The sequence below is a fragment of the Zalophus californianus genome, chromosome 7 (assembly GCF_009762305.2).
Source record: "Zalophus californianus isolate mZalCal1 chromosome 7, mZalCal1.pri.v2, whole genome shotgun sequence".
Lineage (NCBI taxonomy): Eukaryota > Metazoa > Chordata > Mammalia > Carnivora > Otariidae > Zalophus > Zalophus californianus.
In genome coordinates, this window is record NC_045601.1 from 125840269 (window position 1) to 125858349 (window position 18081).

General features: G+C 47.6%; 1 protein-coding gene across 1 annotated transcript in view; it reads right to left on the reverse strand.

Annotated features, from left to right (window-relative positions):
- F13A1 (coagulation factor XIII A chain) overlaps positions 1 to 18081 on the reverse strand; it is a 165879-nt gene that overhangs the window by 14086 nt on the left and 133712 nt on the right. The window contains exons 12-13 of the mRNA XM_027602389.2: positions 13863 to 14150; positions 8445 to 8605 (exon numbers count right to left, since the gene is read on the reverse strand). Of these exons, the coding sequence (XP_027458190.2) occupies positions 8445 to 8605; positions 13863 to 14150 (449 nt within the window). The remainder of the gene's footprint in view (positions 1 to 8444; positions 8606 to 13862; positions 14151 to 18081) is intronic.

An 18081-nucleotide genomic window follows, 5' to 3' on the forward strand; every position in this document is an offset into this window, starting at 1 on the left:
GGAGAACCCAAGGGAGGTTGGGACGGATAAATGTGCTTGGATGGAGACATGGGAGGGTTCTACGGGTCAGGGTTCAGGGGACAGTTAGAACACAGTCTTTGTTTTCACTTCTTGCCCGGCTGGAAAGTTTCAGATGTTTAGGCTGTCACAGAGCAAAATAATTTACCCAGTAGCTGTCATGGGGGCACTCATTTCTCAAGTGGTTTCCCAGTTTTACCTTCCCCTCCAGGATAGAAGCATATGAATTAGGATGTTAGAGGAGCAGGGCTCAGACACTCCCCACAGCAGTCCTCTGCTTTGCTCTACTCTGGTTAAAATAGGGGCTTTGGGGAGCACGGGCAGAGGGGGAATGAAGAGGATTCTGAACTTAACCTCAGTAAGATTGGTGAGTTCCTGTGAAGAAAAACCAATAGTGTTTCAAGTCAGAGCAGATGTGGATATGGAGCCAATGCTGGGGTTTATCTGTGCAAGTTAGGCAAGGGCACCCCTTTTTTTGGGGTGGACGCTGCTCCCTGCATGGTGTGGCTGGTGGTGAATGGGCTGGATTTGGTCCCCTCTCAGCCTCCCGCATCCCCAAGCTGGGTGCAGTCTGCACCAGTGTAGGTGTTGACCTGGAGTGGGGCCTGCCCAGAGGAAGATCCCAGTACTGTCCCGGGGTGGAGGACCGCAGGGGACATTTCCTGTGTGACCTGTGTGGTCCTCAAGGCTGCAAGCCCAGCGGACATTCTGCCTGTTGATTTCTATGAATCACCTCCCTTTGTAGGCCCTGTATGCACTGCAGCCAACCCATGTTAGAACAGAGAGAGAGCACTTCTGGAGCTGACCTAGGCAGCCACTGCTAGAAGGGAAATCAGCAGTCTCTCCCCATTTCAGAGAAAAAGTCAATAAAAATGTTCTAGGTGTTGAGTTTTTCGCTGGTATTTTTTTTTTTAAAGCATTTGCTACGCATTATTTTACAGAGTGCACACCAAATAACTAGTTGTTGAATGAACTGAATACATGAATGTATAAATGAGTGAGTGGATGAAAGGAAGGAAGCAAAGGGGAGAAAACTCTCAGCCAACAGAACAAATAAGCAAGGAGCACATGCATGTTATCATCTTGCTCACACCGCTCTTGGCCAACACCTAGTGGGGACTGGGCCCACCTTGGGGTGGGAGGAGGCAGTGAGGAAGGTCAAAATGGTATCAAAAAAAGCTTGGAAACTGTCAATTGTTTTCATTTTAAATGTTTAAATAATTATTATTTTTTTTAATTTGGGGGCACCTGTGTGTTCATGGTTGTAATTAAATTTGTTTTTTAAATTTTAAGGTTTTATTCTAATTCCAGTTAGTTAACATACGGTGTGATACTAGTTTCAGGTGCACAGTGTAGTGATTCAAAACTGCCACACATCACCCAGTGCTCATCACGACAAGTGCACTCCTTAATCCCCTCCACCTGTTTCACCCATCCCCCCCACCCCCTCCCCTCTGGTAACCATCAGCTTGTTCTCTATAGATAAGAGTCTGTTTTTAAGTTTGTCTCTCTCTCTCTCTCTTATTTTTTTTCCTTTGCTTGTTTGTTTTGTTTCTAAAATTCCGCAGGAGTGAAATCATATGGTATTTGTTTTTCTCTGACTTATTTCACTTATATTCTCTAGCTCCACCAATATCATTGCAAATAGCAAGATTTCCTTCTTTTTATGGCTGAATAATATCCCATTATATACACATACACACACACCACACCACATCCACGACTTCTTTATCCATTCATCAATCAATGGACACTTGGGCTGCTTCTGTATCGTGGCTATTGTCAATCATGCTGCTATAAACATCGGGATCATAGTTGTGATTTTTTTTAATCACATACGTAGACAGTGGTTATGTTTTCTCTTTCGCAAAATTGTCCCTAGTTCATATGAGAAAATTAGTTCTATTGCTGTTTTGTGCTGTTCTATAAAGGCTGCAGGACATGTTCCGCATGACAATACTAAAGAGCTCTTTTAGAATGGCACTTGGAAGAGTTTATTTCCCAGATCCTGAATGGAGGTCATCTGAGGAACATGTGAATGCCTCTTCTCTCTCAGTCTCACGCCAGGCACTTTAAGAGTGGTCTCCCTCCCATGAGGGTTCCACAGGGAACAGAACACACACTGCACACCCCGTGGTCAGAGTCTATGCCACTAGGTGAGGTTACGTTTGTTATAGACCAGAGGGCCACATGCTACCCTAAGCAATTCTCAGGGGTGTGCCAGTTGGATTTGCAGGCACAGATTGGACCAGGCAGGGAGGGAGGCAGGGGACATTTATCAGCAACTACCAGCTCCTGGTGTGGGCTAATCATTCTCACAAGCATCACTGATGTTAATGCTCACAACTTTGAGTTTTGCATGTGATTGTATTGAATAATAAGAGTAATAATTATTAGCATGTTATTCATTCTGCAAAAGGGGATGCAGAAGTTCAGAGAGAAGATGTGTGTGAGGCAGACGGAGAGAAAGAAAGAGGGGGGAGAGGAGCAGGAGGAGAGAAAACAAGATGGTGGCTGGCGTGAGTGAGTGAGTACGTACCATGATTACCGTAGGTTCTTGCTAGATTCTTTATTGGGATTATTTCAGTGATCCTTCCCAGAAACCCAACCAGGCCAGTACTCTTACTGGATCCATTTTACATAGGAGGGGGTTGAGTAATTAGCCCAAAACAGCCCATGTAGGATTATGAACTCAGGAGGTCCGACTCCAGCCACTGAAGCCACTACGTTGTTCCACCTCTTTGTAGAAGGGACTGCTGGTGTCCCTCCCAGTGTTCTTACTCTAGCTGGCTAGAGAACCTGAAAACCGAAGCCTTCACTGCCAACTGGCAGTGGGAGAAACCCACCAGAACACTGTTTCCACGTTATACATTGCAGATTGCAAGCAAGTAAGTCTCTAGCCTGGAGATCAGCTGAATTCTCTCCACGTCCCCATTCCCTCCAAAAAGTAGCTGTTCACTAAAAATCAAAACAGTGAAGTCTTTTCTTGATTTACAGCATCTTACAACTAACAACACTTGAGAAAAACTCTATGTCTGATTTTAATAAAACATACTTTTCTCATCAAAATATTTTGATAGCACAGATAAAGAGATGCGTGCTCATTAAAGTTTAATGAGTGTCTCTCCCTGCCATTTTCCACATGAGGATCATACAGTATGACTCATGCATGGTGGGTGCCAGGAACAGTTAACTGGGGGCACAATTTAAACCAGTCTCAATCTTTGTTTTCCCGGGGACAAAGGCAGCCCCAGACAGGGTCCATTAGAGTGTAAGTACATGTCTGCTGACCTAACTGCTTGGTTGACAGTGACATGGGTTCAGATGGGTGAACCCAATATTGCTCCTGGTTGACCTTTATTTGCTCTAAAAAGGGAGCATGGTAAGGACAGGGGCACACCAGCTGCCGGGCCACTCCAGTCCCAAGGCTAAACTGGGGAGTCCCAGAAGAGGGCAGTGCCTTGGACAGAGGTTTATCTTCACTAGTCTCCTGCTGCCTGCCTCACCTCTAGCCAGGACAGGTTTTCTAGCTCTTTCCGCAGGCTGTCTACCTCTCTCCTTGCCTTTGCTCACACTTTCTCCTGGCCTCTGGAGTGGTCTCTGCACCCATGTCTGCAGCTTGAGATGTTATCCATTCATTGAGGATCGTCTACTGTTCTACCACCTTGAGTTTTGGTGCCTTGACCTGATGTGATATCTCCTCCCCTGAAGAGCACAGACCCTCTGTTAAGGCAGGCACTTTCCATGGAAGTTTCCATGTGAGAGCAATGTAGCCTCGCGGTTATCTGCACAGACTTCCAGTGAGAAAGACTCCACTCCTTCCCTGACCAGCACGTGATCATGGGCAAGTCGCTCATGGACAGAATAGTGACCATACTAACAACGGCCACCAGACGCTCAGTGTTTACTGTGTATCGGGCATTAGGTATTCATCAGCTCATCATATACTCACAACAACCTATGAGGTGAGTATGGCGATTTTGCAGATGAGGAAACAGAAGCTATGAGAGATTCAGTGATGTGTCCAGGCTCACACGCATGAGAAAGTAGGCTTTGATCTCAGAGCGTTTGGTCCCAGAGCCCATGGTTTTTTGTTTTGTTTTTTTTTTAATTAATTATTTTAATTTATTTTTTATTTTTTAATTTTATTATGTTATGTTAGTCACCATACATTACATCATTAGTTTTTGATGTAGTGTTCCATGCTTCATTGTTTGCGTATAACACCCAGTGCTCCATGCAATACGTGCCCCCCTTAATACGTGCCCTCCTTAATACCCATCACCGGACTAACCCATCCCCCCACCCGCCCTCCCCTCTAAAACCCTCAGTTTGTTTCTCAGAGTTCATAGTCTCTCATGGTTCATCTCCCCCTCCGATGTCTTCCCCTTCATTTTTCCCTTCCTACTATCTTCTTCTTCTTCTTCTTCTTTGTTTTTTTAACATATAATGTATTATTTGTTTCAGAGGTAGAGGTCTGTGATTCATCAGTCTTACACAAAACAAACAGCACTCACCATAGCACATACCCTCCCCAATGTCTATCACCCAGCCACCCCATCCCTCCCACCCCCCCACCACTCCAGCAACCCTCAGTTTGTTTCCTGAGATTAAGAATTCCTCATATCAGTGAGGTCATATGATACATGTCTTTTTCTGATTTACTTATTTCACTTAGTATAATACCCTCTCGTTCCATCTACATCGTTGCAAATGACAAGATTTCATTTTTTTTTTTTTTTTTTTTTTGATGGCTGCATAACCCAGAGCCCATGTTTTTGATCGTGATGTTACCACCCACTCGGGTCTCTGTTTTCTCATCTGTAAAATGGGGACGGCAATAATACCCACCTCTAGGATGGTCACAAGGACTAACTAAGATAATACAAGAGAAGTACAATAATCTAGAGCTCAATGGCTCCTAGCTGCTGTCATTGGCATCACCATGTGCTGGTCTTACTCTTCTCCTGCCCCCAAATGAAGGGTGGGATGGTCACATCCTCCTAACCCTTCATCTCTCACGCAGAGTCACCCTGTGCCCAGCACATTCCTCACAGCGACCTCGAGAGGGTCTGTCCACTGTGGGCCTGGCCTAGGCTCAAAGAGATTGACAACGGGTTCTAGCTTCTTCCTAGAATTTGGGGACATGCACCTAGGTAACGGTGGACCCCTGAGCCATTGTGCTTTTGTGCTTTCATGGCCTTTACCTCCTTGACAACTCCTGCTTTAGACAAGTTATTCAACCCCTCTCCCGGAGTTCTCCTGAGCCAAGATCATCATAACCTTCTCTTTCTCCTCTCCTCTCACTCCCCCCTTCCCTCCCCTCCCCTCCTCTCCCCTCTGCTCCCCCTTCCCTCTCCCTTTCTACCCCTTCCTTCTCTCTTCTCCCTCCCTTGCTCCCTTCTCCTCTTCCTCTTCTTTCCTCTCCCCCTCATTCCCCCCTCCTCTATCCTTCCTCCATCTTCTCCTCCCCCTCCCCGCTTCCCCTCTTCCTCCTCCTCCCTACTCTGCCCCTCTCCTCTTCTCTCCTCCCTCCATCCCGCTCCTCCCTTCCACTTCCTTCCTCTCCTCTCCCCTTTCTCCTCTCCTCTCCTCCACCATCTTCCCTCTCCTCTCCTCTCCTCTCCCCTTCCTCCTCTCCTCCACCATCTTCCCTCTCCTCTCCTCTCCTCCACCACTTTCCCTCTCCTCTCCTCTCCTCCACCATCTTCCCTCTCCTCTGCTCTCCCCTTCCTCCTCTCCTCAACCATCTTCCCTCTCCTCTCCTCTCCTCCACCAGCTTCCCTCTCCTTTCCTCTCCTCTCCTCCACCATCTTCCCTCTCCTCTGCTCTCCCCTTCCTCCTCTCCTCAACCATCTTCCCTCTCCTCTCCTCTCCTCCACCATCTTCCCTCTCCTCTCCTCTCCTCTCCTCCACCATCTTCCCTCTCCTCTCCTCTCCTCTCTCCTTCCTCCTCTCCTCCACCATCTTCCCTCTCCTCTCCTCCACCATCTTCCCTCTCCTCTCCTCTCCTCTCCTCCACCATCTTCCCTCTCCTCTCCTCTCCCCTTCCTCCTCTCCTCTCCTCCACCATCTTCCCTCTCCTCTCCTCTCCTCTCTTCTTCCTCCTCTCCTCCACCATCTTCCCTCTCCTCTCCTCTCCTCCACCATCTTCCCTCTCCTCTCCCTGATTCCCCCCTCCCCTCTTTTTCTGTGTCCTCTTTCCCTCTCTCAGTCACTCTCAGGACAATCAAATCTCCTGTAGGCCAAGCAGCATCCCAGGTCCCTGGCCCAGGAGCCAGAGTTTCTGGAACCAGAGCCCCTCACAGCTCGGTGACATCTGGGTGGCTTTTAGGTGTGAGGTGCTTTATCCAGGAGCACCTCTTCCCTTGCTTGGATTTAGTTCATCCCTGGGGTTGGCATGATTAATGAGGTTAGTGGTTTAGGGGTAGCTGAGGTGAGGATACTCCTGCCTCCTTTCCTGAACAAACAACACTGGACAGGAGCCAGGTTTTCCCGGTCAAATGGTCCTACCTCTAAATAAATTTCCTCCAAGAACAGCATCTCCCATACCTTTACGGAAATAAAAACTAAGAAAAAAACAAAACAAAACCCATAACTCTTTTAAAGGACATTTGCCCTTCCCCAGGTCACTCAACTTGTGGCAGAGGGCATTTCCATTCTGCCCCAGGGGAATTTCACTGCTCTTTAAGGAAACCCAGAAGACAACTAACAAATAGTGCTTCACATAAATAATGTCTAAAAGATGAAAGGTATTAGTTTCCTTTATACATCCAGTTTATTGTCAGTGGTGCAATTAAATTCTATCTTAGGCTGTGGCTGGAGCATCCCACAGCTTGGAGGGGCTCTCTCCTGAGCCCTTCACAGGGACAGGGCATTGGTTCCTAATGAAGCGGAGCAGGCGGGCCCCACCTCCAGTGGGACAGGTCTCCCAGGGAGCACCTGCCATTGGCGGGGTGGGGGGGGCCCTGGTTCCGGTACCAGCACCTTATGCTAGCGAATGCATGTTCTTATAGCACTGATGGGCCCTCTGGAGGAGCCCCATGCCACCCTCCATTTGCAGTTGTTTCCTGTTCTGCCTGCAGAACCTGCACGACCTCACTGTTTGATTATCTTCTAAGGCCTCTTGTGTGGATGGCGCTGTGATGGGCCATGGGCGGGGCCTGAGGGGAGAAGGCCTCGGGATGACTTAAGCCTTTCTCAAAATGAAGGACCTGGGCTCTCTGTCTCTATGGGCATGACCTGTGTGTGTTTGCGTAAGCCTCGCCCTGGGGTGACTCATAACATGGCCGTCCTCAAGTGCCATGTGCACAGCGCTAGACCCATTGGCAGCTGCCTTGCTGAGTGCTCCATGACAGTCATTAGCTTTACAAATGATTCACAGCAAATGGTTCATAAGACCCAGGGCTTACTGTCCCCCGACCCCTGCCACCTCTGGGGGCATTTAAAATATGCGCAACTTGGTAAACTTTGATGATCACCTTAGAAGAATGAAGCTTAAGATCTGTGCTAATGCTTTTAATCACTTTTAGAAAAAAAGATCTCCAGCAACTTGAGAAGGCCTCTAATCCCTGGGTAAGGCTGACATAAGGTTATCATACCCCAAGGACATGGACGGAGGCCTGGGTTTCTGCTCACAGGACAAGAAGGTGTCTCAGGATGTGGCTACAGATGCTGCCAGTGCTCCCAAAAAGAGGGAGCAAACAAGTTGCCATATTTGTCTTCCATTTCCATCCATTCTCTGCCCTCCTCTGCCAAGTTTCTTTGAATCATTTGGGCAGAGATTTCTGGTGGTAAATGGAGACACAAATAAAAACTACTAGCCAAACAGGCAAAATAACCCTATGGTGATAGAAGTCAGAAAGATGGTTATCTTTGTGATGGAGGAAGGGATTATTGACTGGAAAAGGCATGAGGGAGCTTTCTGGAGTGTTGGGACTTCTCTGTGTCTTCATCTGGCTGGTGGTTGCAAGGCATCTGTGTATATACAAACTCGCTGTCACCAAGCTGACATCTCAGTGAGGGCATCCTACTGTATACAGTTAGATCTCAATGTCCCAAATGCAGGTGGGAGATGATCCCAGTGGTTTCCATTTCATGCCAGGCCTGACCCACTTTACTCTGGAGACACTGAAATTCGATCTGTATCCATTACACATCCTTATCTTCCTCCACAAGTATGTTTATACCCACAGGTTATATTTATATCTGCAGCCACATCTATATATTTAAATCTGGAGATGAGAGAAAAGTGTTATATGTGCGTGTGTCTATATATAGTGCAGTTTACTTCTTTCAAAGAACAGGAGAATCTTAGCTGCCCCCGTACTTTTTTTTTGTTGAGCAAGACACACACACACTAAGTATGCCTGGGTGCCTAGTCAACAACCTTGCCTTTCTCCCTTGTCTGAGATGGTAAAACTGACCTTGATGATGAGCTGGGGGATGGTCAGCACAGTGGACTTCTGCTTGGCCAGAACATCCTTGGTCTCGTTGACACGCGCTGTGACAAAGAAGTGCAGGTACGCTTGTTCCAGCAGCTGGCCCATGTACTCACCCGCTTGGATCAGCACCTCTTCTTTCTTGACTGGCAGGAGGAAAAACAAACATATAGAACATCAGGACCTGAGTTAGACCTGCTTGACTTTGCCCACGTGCCCCATCCCCTTCCTCATCAGGATTCAAGGAAGCAAAAGGACCTCAACATCCACCAGAAGCACAGCCAAGGTGAAGGACAAAGACTTAATCAAGGACAAAGTCTCGTGCTTCTTGGATAAAACAAGCATGTGCTAGAAATTTAATATTCAGGAAAGCCTTACTAGAGAAAGTGTGTCATTTTTTCCCAAGCAGTGCTTTTCCTGTTGTAAAAATGCAAAACCATGACAGGGATGTTGAAGATCAAGGACCAAGGGGTTTTAACTGTGGCTGTTTTGAGTTGACCATGGACAATCCCAAGATGACAGAAACCCAAGGTCACCAGTCCACGTACTGCCCCCTTGTGCAACAAGAAACATCTCTCTCAGGCCATAGGCCACCCTTGAGCAAAACTGTCAACTACCTAAACTTTTTCCTTATAGCACTTCACATTTTCTTTCCAGCTTTTTCTGTACCAATCTTACATGATTTTTCAATATAAGGGAAAGAAGCCTTTGAAACCAGTTTTTACCCTAGGCATTCAGCTCTCTCCCACCCCGTTCCTATTTGCAGTGTAAAGGACCTCTGTGCCGAACGCCTGTTTCCTCAAGTCACTGACGTTAGCTTTTAGGTGTTGAGGATAGGCCAGTGAGACTGGCATTTGGAGGCTGGGGAGTGGTCCAGGCTCCCCTCCATTCACCATCTGGGCTGAGGGCGGGAATGCTATGTTGTGGCTCTGAATATAATAGTGAGGTCCTGTTCGGCTGCACTGCCCGCTTTCTCTATCACTTTCATTTCCCACTGCTCAGGATTCAAGAGAGCAAAGAGGCTGAGCCCGGGCCATGGTGTACCACCTGCTGCGCCTGCTCAGAGCCAGGTGCTAGTGCTGCATTGACAGCTGGCCTAGTGGGGAAATGGGTGGCAACGCCTCCATCCCCATGCCCAGAACACAGGCTCTGCAAATGGTCACCAAATGGAACATCTCCACCACTGCTTCCTTGCCCAATGTCTGCCTTTTGCCAAAGATTCCTCCTCCCTGTGGACGTTATTGAAAGGAATGATTCCCAGGGTCCGTTGCTTTACGTGCAGGTGCAGGGGATAGTCAGTCCCCAGTGAACAGCAGTCCTGAAACGAGGACGGGATACTGTGTAGGGCGAGCCAGGGCACAGGGAAGGCTCCCTGACTTGTCGGCCCACAGGCGAGGATACATCAGGACATGCTCATCACCCTCACAGATGAATAGGTGCTGTGACCTACCCTAAGCGTCTGAACTGAGGAGTTCTTAGTCCTGGCGGGGACATTAAAAACCCGCCCTGTTGAATTAAGACCAATTGAATCACAGACCAATTAAATCAGAGTTTTGGAGGCTGGGGCCCAGGCATTATTTTACAGGTTTCGCGGCTGATTTTAATGTGCAGCTGGGGTTTGCGGGGGGCCGGGGGGCGGGGATACTGCTCCAACAACCAGGACGATCCCCACAGGATCAGCTCTGTAGAAGCCTTTGTTCATGTGGAAGGTATGGCCCTTCCAGTCCAGGTGCTTGCTGCTCGGAGTGTAGCCAGCAGACCATCACCTGTGAGCTCATAAGAGACGCAGGTTCTCTGGCCCACCCACCCCTAACCCCACCCCAACTCACTGAATTATGATCTGCTTTTGAATAAGATGCCCACATGATGCATATTCAACTTTGAGAAGCTCCCAGAGTTAGGAGGACCTTGGCTTGAACTTGGCCCTCGAATTCTGCTTTTTTAATGACCCTTTCATATTGCCTTCTTTGGGCCTGAGCCTGGACCCTATTTCTTCCACGACTCCCCTAGAAATAATTGTCCGGACACATAAGACTCCATCCCTTGACTGGATACAACCTCAGATGAGCACAGGGGGGATGTTTTTCACGGCCCCATCTCTGGATGGATGGAGTGGCAAATGGTATGCCTTGAGGAACATATGTTTTGTCTCTAGCTGCCTCCAGCAATACTAAAAAACCAGACTTCCTCTGGTTGTTACTGGGGGGTGGGGGGGGGCTCTGTTTGACCACTGGATTCCTTGAGGTTGGTGAGATATTTCTGACTTCTTTCTACCAATCTTAACGGAGACTTTTGCTACCTTTATAATGTTGGCACCAGGACATTATTCTCTGGGGTAGAACATTCTCTAAATCATAGCCCTAAGGAAACTGGGCTGTGCTTCCAAGCCCAAGAGAACAGTGCTCCTGAAATAGTATGTTATGTAAGTGCTGTGTTTTGCCACTGCACAAGAAATTGTTCTAGATAAAGTTATTAAACGTGGCAAGAGAAAGAAGAATAGGTTTTCATTCTATGAGTGGTGGAACTGGGCTCCTGCCAATATCATTTACTGTGTCTGGGGAAAGCCGAGGGAGACACAGATAGGAGCTGCCTCATCTCTTTTTCCAAAAAGCAAAGAAAACTAAATATAGTCAAGTGGAAATGATAACACCTTTGAAGGTACTGGAAGGTTTAAGTTATTCAAATCTTCCAAGCTGATTCTAGCCCACACATTCTCTTTAATCATCAATCTGGAAAGTATGCCTCCCATTCTACTTGGAAAACTTTCTTTGCAACCGAGCCTCCTAGGAGTGTACTCTGACCTGCTTGATCAAGGTCTAGAATCAGGTGGCTTTTTGCAACACGTTGCAGTTTATTTTATTATTATTATTTGCCATTTATTTTAGATTGCAGTTGGCAACCTATTGCATACAGTTAATTCCACCTGGTCACTGTCCCTAGATCAGTGACTGAGAAGGTTAATGTATCATGCCATTCCAGCCTTATCAACTCATAGAAGCTCATTTTCTTATTGGATTAGGGAGAAAAGGGGAAGGAGATGGGATTCTTCTGAGGTGGGAAAGGATGGTATATAGTTAAACCTAAGTTAGATCAGGCCTCATTTCTGCTCAAAATCCTCTAACGGCTCCTCCAGCTCAGCTCACTGAGAATCAAAGCCAAAGTCCTTGCAAGGGCCCACAGTTCTTTATGTGGTCTACACCATCACTCTCCATTACCACCTTTGCTCCCAACTCTGGTTTCCTTGCTACTCATTGAACACATCAAACATGCTCTGGCCTCAGGGCCTTTGCATTTACAATTTCTTCTGGCTGCAAAGCTTGCTCCTTTCCTTCTGTCAGGTTTCTGTTAAATGTCAACCCGTTAGAGAGGTTTTCCCTGATCATCCCACCCCACCAACATTCCCTCCTTCCCTTACCCTGCTTTATATTTTCTCATTATGTGTATAACTATACTATAACTATACTGTATGTGTATATTATGTTTATTGTCCAGCCCCCACCTCTTAAGACCACAAACCCCATGAGGGTTGGCCCTTCTGTTGTGTTCATTGCTGTGTCTCCAGCACAAAACAGCATCTAGACATTAAGCACAAAATAAAGGTTTGGGGAACGAATCTACAACCCTGTGGTGTGGATGGTATTGTTCCCATGCACGGAAGAGCTCAGATTACTTAAGTAACTTGCCTAGGGACACACAGCCGGTAGGTGACATAGTCACACCTAAAATCCCCATTTGTCTAATTCCAAGACTCAGTTTCTCTAACCTCCACTGTGTCTGCCTGTTGTCTTGAGTCCTTTATACTGACTAGTCTTGTCTTTAAGAATTACCTTTCCTACCTCGAGGGATAGGAAAATTGTTAGATCTCTCAGTTTCCAAAAAATATATACCATGGTGATTTCCTAATCGTTAGTCACATTACCATAGCTCCGGAAATTTTTTCCCCTAAGGTTGGGTAGATTTCTTGGAATTAAGATTTTTAGGAATGTTCCCCATTTTTCTGGGAATATCTTTCTATAGCCTCACAAGGGTACTCACTGGGGCTTGGGATAGCCACTGAATCCAGAAAGCTTGAAAACAACTGGGATGTGTGGGTTGGTCATCCCCGGGGGCATATTAGTCTTGCTTGCCTTCATGTTGTAAAACTTATTATTTGTACACCTTTAAAGTTTTTTTTTTTTTTTTTTTCTTTGCCACATGTCAGGTCAATAGAAATCCAGTGCCCTGAAAGGTTCAGGTCCTTTCCAACCTGCTTTAACTCAACATGCTTGGCCTGGAGACCAGTTTCTCCCAGGTAACTCATTTTACCAGTTATGTGACTAACCTTTGTGCCCCCTAAATACTAGTACCCCAAGAAATGAGATTGGTCAAAACTGCAATTCCCAATGTAAGCTGAAGATCGTCGAGCCCAAGCTTGCTTAAAGTATTCTGAATTTTTATAGTGAAGGGCATGTATTCGAGGGAGGCTGGGCAGGATCAAGGACGAGAAAGAGACCCCATGAGAGGTGGCAGAGAGGACAAAGCCCTTCAGCAGCTCCTGGACAGCACATCCCGAGGCTCTAGTCTCCTCTCCCAAGGGTGGACTCTCCCCCGTCCCAATATATTAGCAGATGAGTTTTCAGAAATGGCCCATATGCAGAGCTTAGATCTTTTACTTTCTAAATGGTAAAGCAAAACACATCATTCCTGCTGGGGCAGTCCCCCAAAATGGTACCTGACTTGGGGAGAGAGATACAGGGCAGGGGGGTGCTGCTTTCTGGTACAGGTGCTTCACAAACTTTCCTGGGCACTAAAATCCCCTTGGGATCTTGTTACAATGTAGATCCTGGTTCGACAGATCTGGGGTGGGACCTGACAGTCTGCATGTCTAACCAGCTCCCAGGGGATGCTGATGTTTCAGGTCCTCGGCCCCCACTTTGAGTAGTAAGAAGTTACATTTAATTTTCATGACTCATGGGGCTTTAGGCTTTGAAAATTTCAGGGTTCACTTCTATGCATGAGAGGTGAAGCCGAAATCTGAGGCCCCTCTAGAAGAAGGAGGTTCTCCTATGGGGTTCCTGTTCCTGAGCTCTGTGGCAGAACTTTAACTTTGACAGGAAGTTATTATTTTTTTTAAGATTCATTTGTTTATTTGAGAGAAAGAGAGAGGGAGGGAGTAGGGGGAAGGGGCAGAGGGAAAGAGAGAGAGAGAATCCTCAAGCAGACTCCCACTGAGGACAGAGCCGGAAGCGGGACTCGATCCCACAACCCTGAGATCATGAACTGAGCTGAAATCAAGAGTTGGACACTTAACCAACCGAGCCAGCCAGGTGCCCCGACAGGAAGTTATTAATGAGTGACAGCACCAAGCCAGACAGGGAGGCAGAGAACAAGTCCCGGGGAGAACAGCCCCCCTTGTTAGCTTACAAGACATGGGCTCCAGCTCCACTTCGAATGTCTCCTTCTTGAATTCTGTCTTGGAGACCCCCGTGTAGAAGACGATATTGCCCGAGAGATAGGCTGAGAGGGTGTAACGGTTGGGGCTGTTGTTCTGGAAGGTGATGGTTAGCTTGAAGTCTCTTCCCAGCACGGCATTTTCCACTCCAAAATTCATGACCACGTCAGACCTGGATTTAAGGAGGCCATCTGTGTTGAGGGGCTTTTTAGCCCCATACATCAGGGCAGTTTCCAGGGCCAGCCTCTCTTCTTCTTGGCCTAGGAGAGATGCAGAGATCATGACAGGGGAAAAGAAATGCAATCCATCAAAGAGAAATTAATAACCACGCTGCGCTCTGGGCACTGTGTGCTATACTGATCCGGTTGCCTCTGTAAGCCACACAACTGCCCTTCGAGACAGGTGTCATCATTATTCCGGTGTTACCAATTCTGCAAAATCAGGTTTCTGGAGAGCTATGACCTGCCCAGGCTGCCAAGTTAGTTGGCATCGCTGGGGCTTATCTGAAAGCGGGGTGCTAAGGGGTTGCTCTCAGGGCTGTTTCTCCAGGGCTGCTACTTCGCGGTTCTGCAGGCAGGGTTGGCCCAGTTCAACTCCCCTCAAATAGTGGTGCCAGTTTGCTTCCCTCCCCTAATCCTAGCTAGAATTTGGGGGTCTCTAAGCAAAGATTTTGGCGATAGTTGCATCTTGCCATTCCACATTGTGCTATACCAGTTTTCTCCTGTTCACGGGTCTTTCTGATAAGACCTGTCTTCCTCGTCTCTCTTTCCACGTGGGCCTGTCCCACTTTCTCCTGCTTAGCTGACCCCTGGGCAGCTGCCGTCCTGCCCTCTACTCCTTCCTCTCTTGTCATCCTCCCCGCCGATCCCCCGGCAGAGTGTAGAGATCACTTTTCCCACAAATAGCGCACCGCCCCATATACTCAGACCTGGCAAGTCGTTAACAAGCCCTCCCTGCCAAAGGGCTCTAAGGCCAAGGTCCCTGGGGGAGCACTGGGTTGTCTGGGGCCTCCAGATGTTCATTGTCTTGATTCCAGCCTCTGGTAGCAGAGGTTGTGAGCTTGAGCCCCACAGCGAGGCGACTTAATTAACGTAAGACTTCCCAAACTCATCTGACGCCAACTACATTTTTTTTTGAGGGACACCTACTGGCATCTGGGGGTGCACTGAGGTTCTAATGCAGTTGGAGATGTGTGTGCTCTTTTTAGGAAAATGTCTTCTGTGGGATTTCCAGGATGGTGGTGGAGGAGATGAAGGTAGAGACAGGAGGATAAGGGGTGAGCTCTGGAAGAATCAAACAATAGCTTTGTGCAGTTGCGGAAGCAAGAAATACAGACACAAGTCAGACCTCAGAGCTTGCTCCTCCTGGTTCCGAGCTGGGCTGACGTTCCTTACAGAGCCCCGGACAAAACGCTCGGCTTGAGCGGACAGGGCTTGAGGAGGTGTGGAGAGATAGCCTCTATTCTCTTTACCCCCCGAATACCTTTGGGTACATCTTAGTGCATTGTTGAAGGCACAGAGGCCAATTCTTGGACTTGTAAAAACCAGTCATGGGAATGGCTAGCAAAAAAGAACCACCTGGACATAAAAGTGTGAGCTTTTAAATTCATTAATTTCAAGATAATGCCTTCTACTTAGCAATGAAACGCAATGCAGATGAAGAAGTCAATTAACAACAACAGTTATCGCTGAGAGTGAATTCTGTGACAGGTATTGTGGTGAAGGGCATACTGGGCATTGTCTCGTTTACGCCTCAGAGAACTCCACAAGGCAGACACTATTATTACCATCCATGTCCTTGTTTGTAAAAAAAAAAAAAGGGGGGGAGGGTCACCTACATCACAGGGTTTTTAGGAGGTTTGGAGGCATGCATAAAAACTGGCAGCTACTAGTACTTTGCAAAGACCAAAAATGCCAGGAGGTGTTGCAAACAAACGTGAATGTGCGTGTGTGTTATCAGTTTCTCTGATTGTCAAGATGGCAAGAATGTGCCAGGAACAAGGGGTCTAGGACAAGCACTGGCTAGAGCCCGTGTTTACAGAGCAATAGGAGGGAGACAGTATCTCCCTCTAAAGGGAAGGAGGGGCTGTGACAAGGAAAGTGCAGTAAAATATTTCTGCGGAAAGCACATGGCCAACAGCTCCTCACGAGAGCATTATTGATGATCGCTTTGGATGGGCACCAGATATGCATTTAGACAAAATGCGGGAGGGGAACACCAGCAGCAGGGACCTACCTGTCAGAGAGGTGCCATCTGGGGAAAGAGAGGCTGAGCTGGCCCAGATGAGGGGAAGGGGCAATGGAAGGCTTGTGGTGAGCCACGGGAGACGTTATATGGCATCATAGATGGATGAGCCTCTGGGTCCCCTCTGGGGATCAGCCTGTCCCGGGAGCCGGAGTCGCCAGGCAGTTGTTCCAGAAGAGGAGGCAGGAACGTCAGGGTTTCCCTAGAGCTCTGCAGAATTGCCATCTCTCTGCAGTTGTGCTTTATGCTCTGACATCTTACATAATTCAGGGCCATGAATTTAGTGCTGTGGGAGAATGATCTAAAACCAGATTATATTTTCTGAGATTCTTCTGTGGCCTCCAGGAACAAGGTCAAAAGCTTCTTTCCATTAACTTGGATGTAATGAAAGTGCCCTTTTATGTTTGTTAAGCTTCTTCTCATTGTTCAGGTGTTAGCTCAAATGTCACCTTCTCAGAGAGCAGCCCCTTCCATCACCCTGTGTAATGTGTCTCCAAGCCCAGTCCTCTCATCTCTCACTAACACATTACCTGGTTTTCTGTCCTTTGCCCAGGACTTAACACTGCATAACATTATTTTCACGACTAGAACGCATCTCCATGTTCCCAAGACCTACGACCTGGCCTGGCAGAGGCTTTGAAGGATCAAGGTTTGGAAAAGCACTTTGCTTTCATCCGGAGACAAAACTTTCATCTTTTAATAGATACTAAATAGTCCAGTTTGGGATATGTGATGTGCATTTAAATTCACCTGTGAAAGGGTCACCGGCATTACCATTCATTTGACGATTTGGCGCTACTTGAGCCACTATGATGTCCAGGCACCGTGCTAGGCTCAGATGAGAAGCACAGCCCTTCCCTCACGGGTCTCAGGGACAAGTGCAGAGGGATCGCTATACGTGTGTCCCCCACAGATGCCGGGTCAGACGTTCGCATGTGGGTCAGGGCACAGGAGGAGAGACTCAACACCACCTGGGGGCAGGGAAGCCTTCTTGGAGAGGTTTTACTCTCCGCAGTGAGAGCAAAGGCATGAAGAAAGTGGCAGTCTGGCTCTCTGGAGGACTGTCAGCCGCTCTCCCGGCTGCTGCTTGGGTTGCCTGTGGGTGTGGTCAGGAGGTGCAGTGAGGGGGCCCAGAAAGCAAATAGCAGAGGCTTGGTGAGCTTTGATTGAAACGCCCTTCGAAGCAACAGAGGAGAGCAAGGGCTTTTAAGCAGTGTCATAACAGGCTCAAATTTATATTTTAAAACATGTCACTTTGGCAGCAATGCACGGGTTAGACAAAGGGAAAGGAGGCTGTGGTGGGAAGGTGGAATTGGGAACTAACAGCAGGTAGCCAGGAGAAAATATTCATACCCTGACTAATAGGAGTAGTATTGTAGTAAGAATAGAATTACTAGCAGGAGCAGAAACTAACTTTATTGGACACTTATTCTGTATCAGGCACTATGCTAAGGGCTTTCCACACCTGACACCACTGAATTCTCAGAGTGGCCATAGTATAGAGATAGAGGAGAGGAGATGAATTGGAACTATTTCTAAGGGGACATTTAGAGGGTTTGCTGTGCGATTGGTTCTCGAGTTGCTAAATTTGGGGGGACTGTGGTTCTCTTCGCTGGGGTCTGGAGTGCGGGGGCGGGGGGGAAACAGATCCAGGGAAGAGAAGCAGTGAGAGAAGGCGGCATTCGGAAGGGTCGGTTTCAGGTTTCTTGGGAGACTTAGGGGAATGTGGAGCTGAACAGATAAGTTGGGCCAGAGACACCAACTGAGGGGTGATTAGTAGATATGTGATTATAATGCCAGCCATAGAGAAAGAACATAAAGTGGGTAGGAATGAAGCCTGAGGACTGGGCCTAGAATAAGTACCATTCAGAGGTGAGGGAAAAAAAGAGGAGCTTAGAGTTGCAGAGGGGATAGCAAAAAGAGTCAAGTAGGTTGGGATAGAACCAG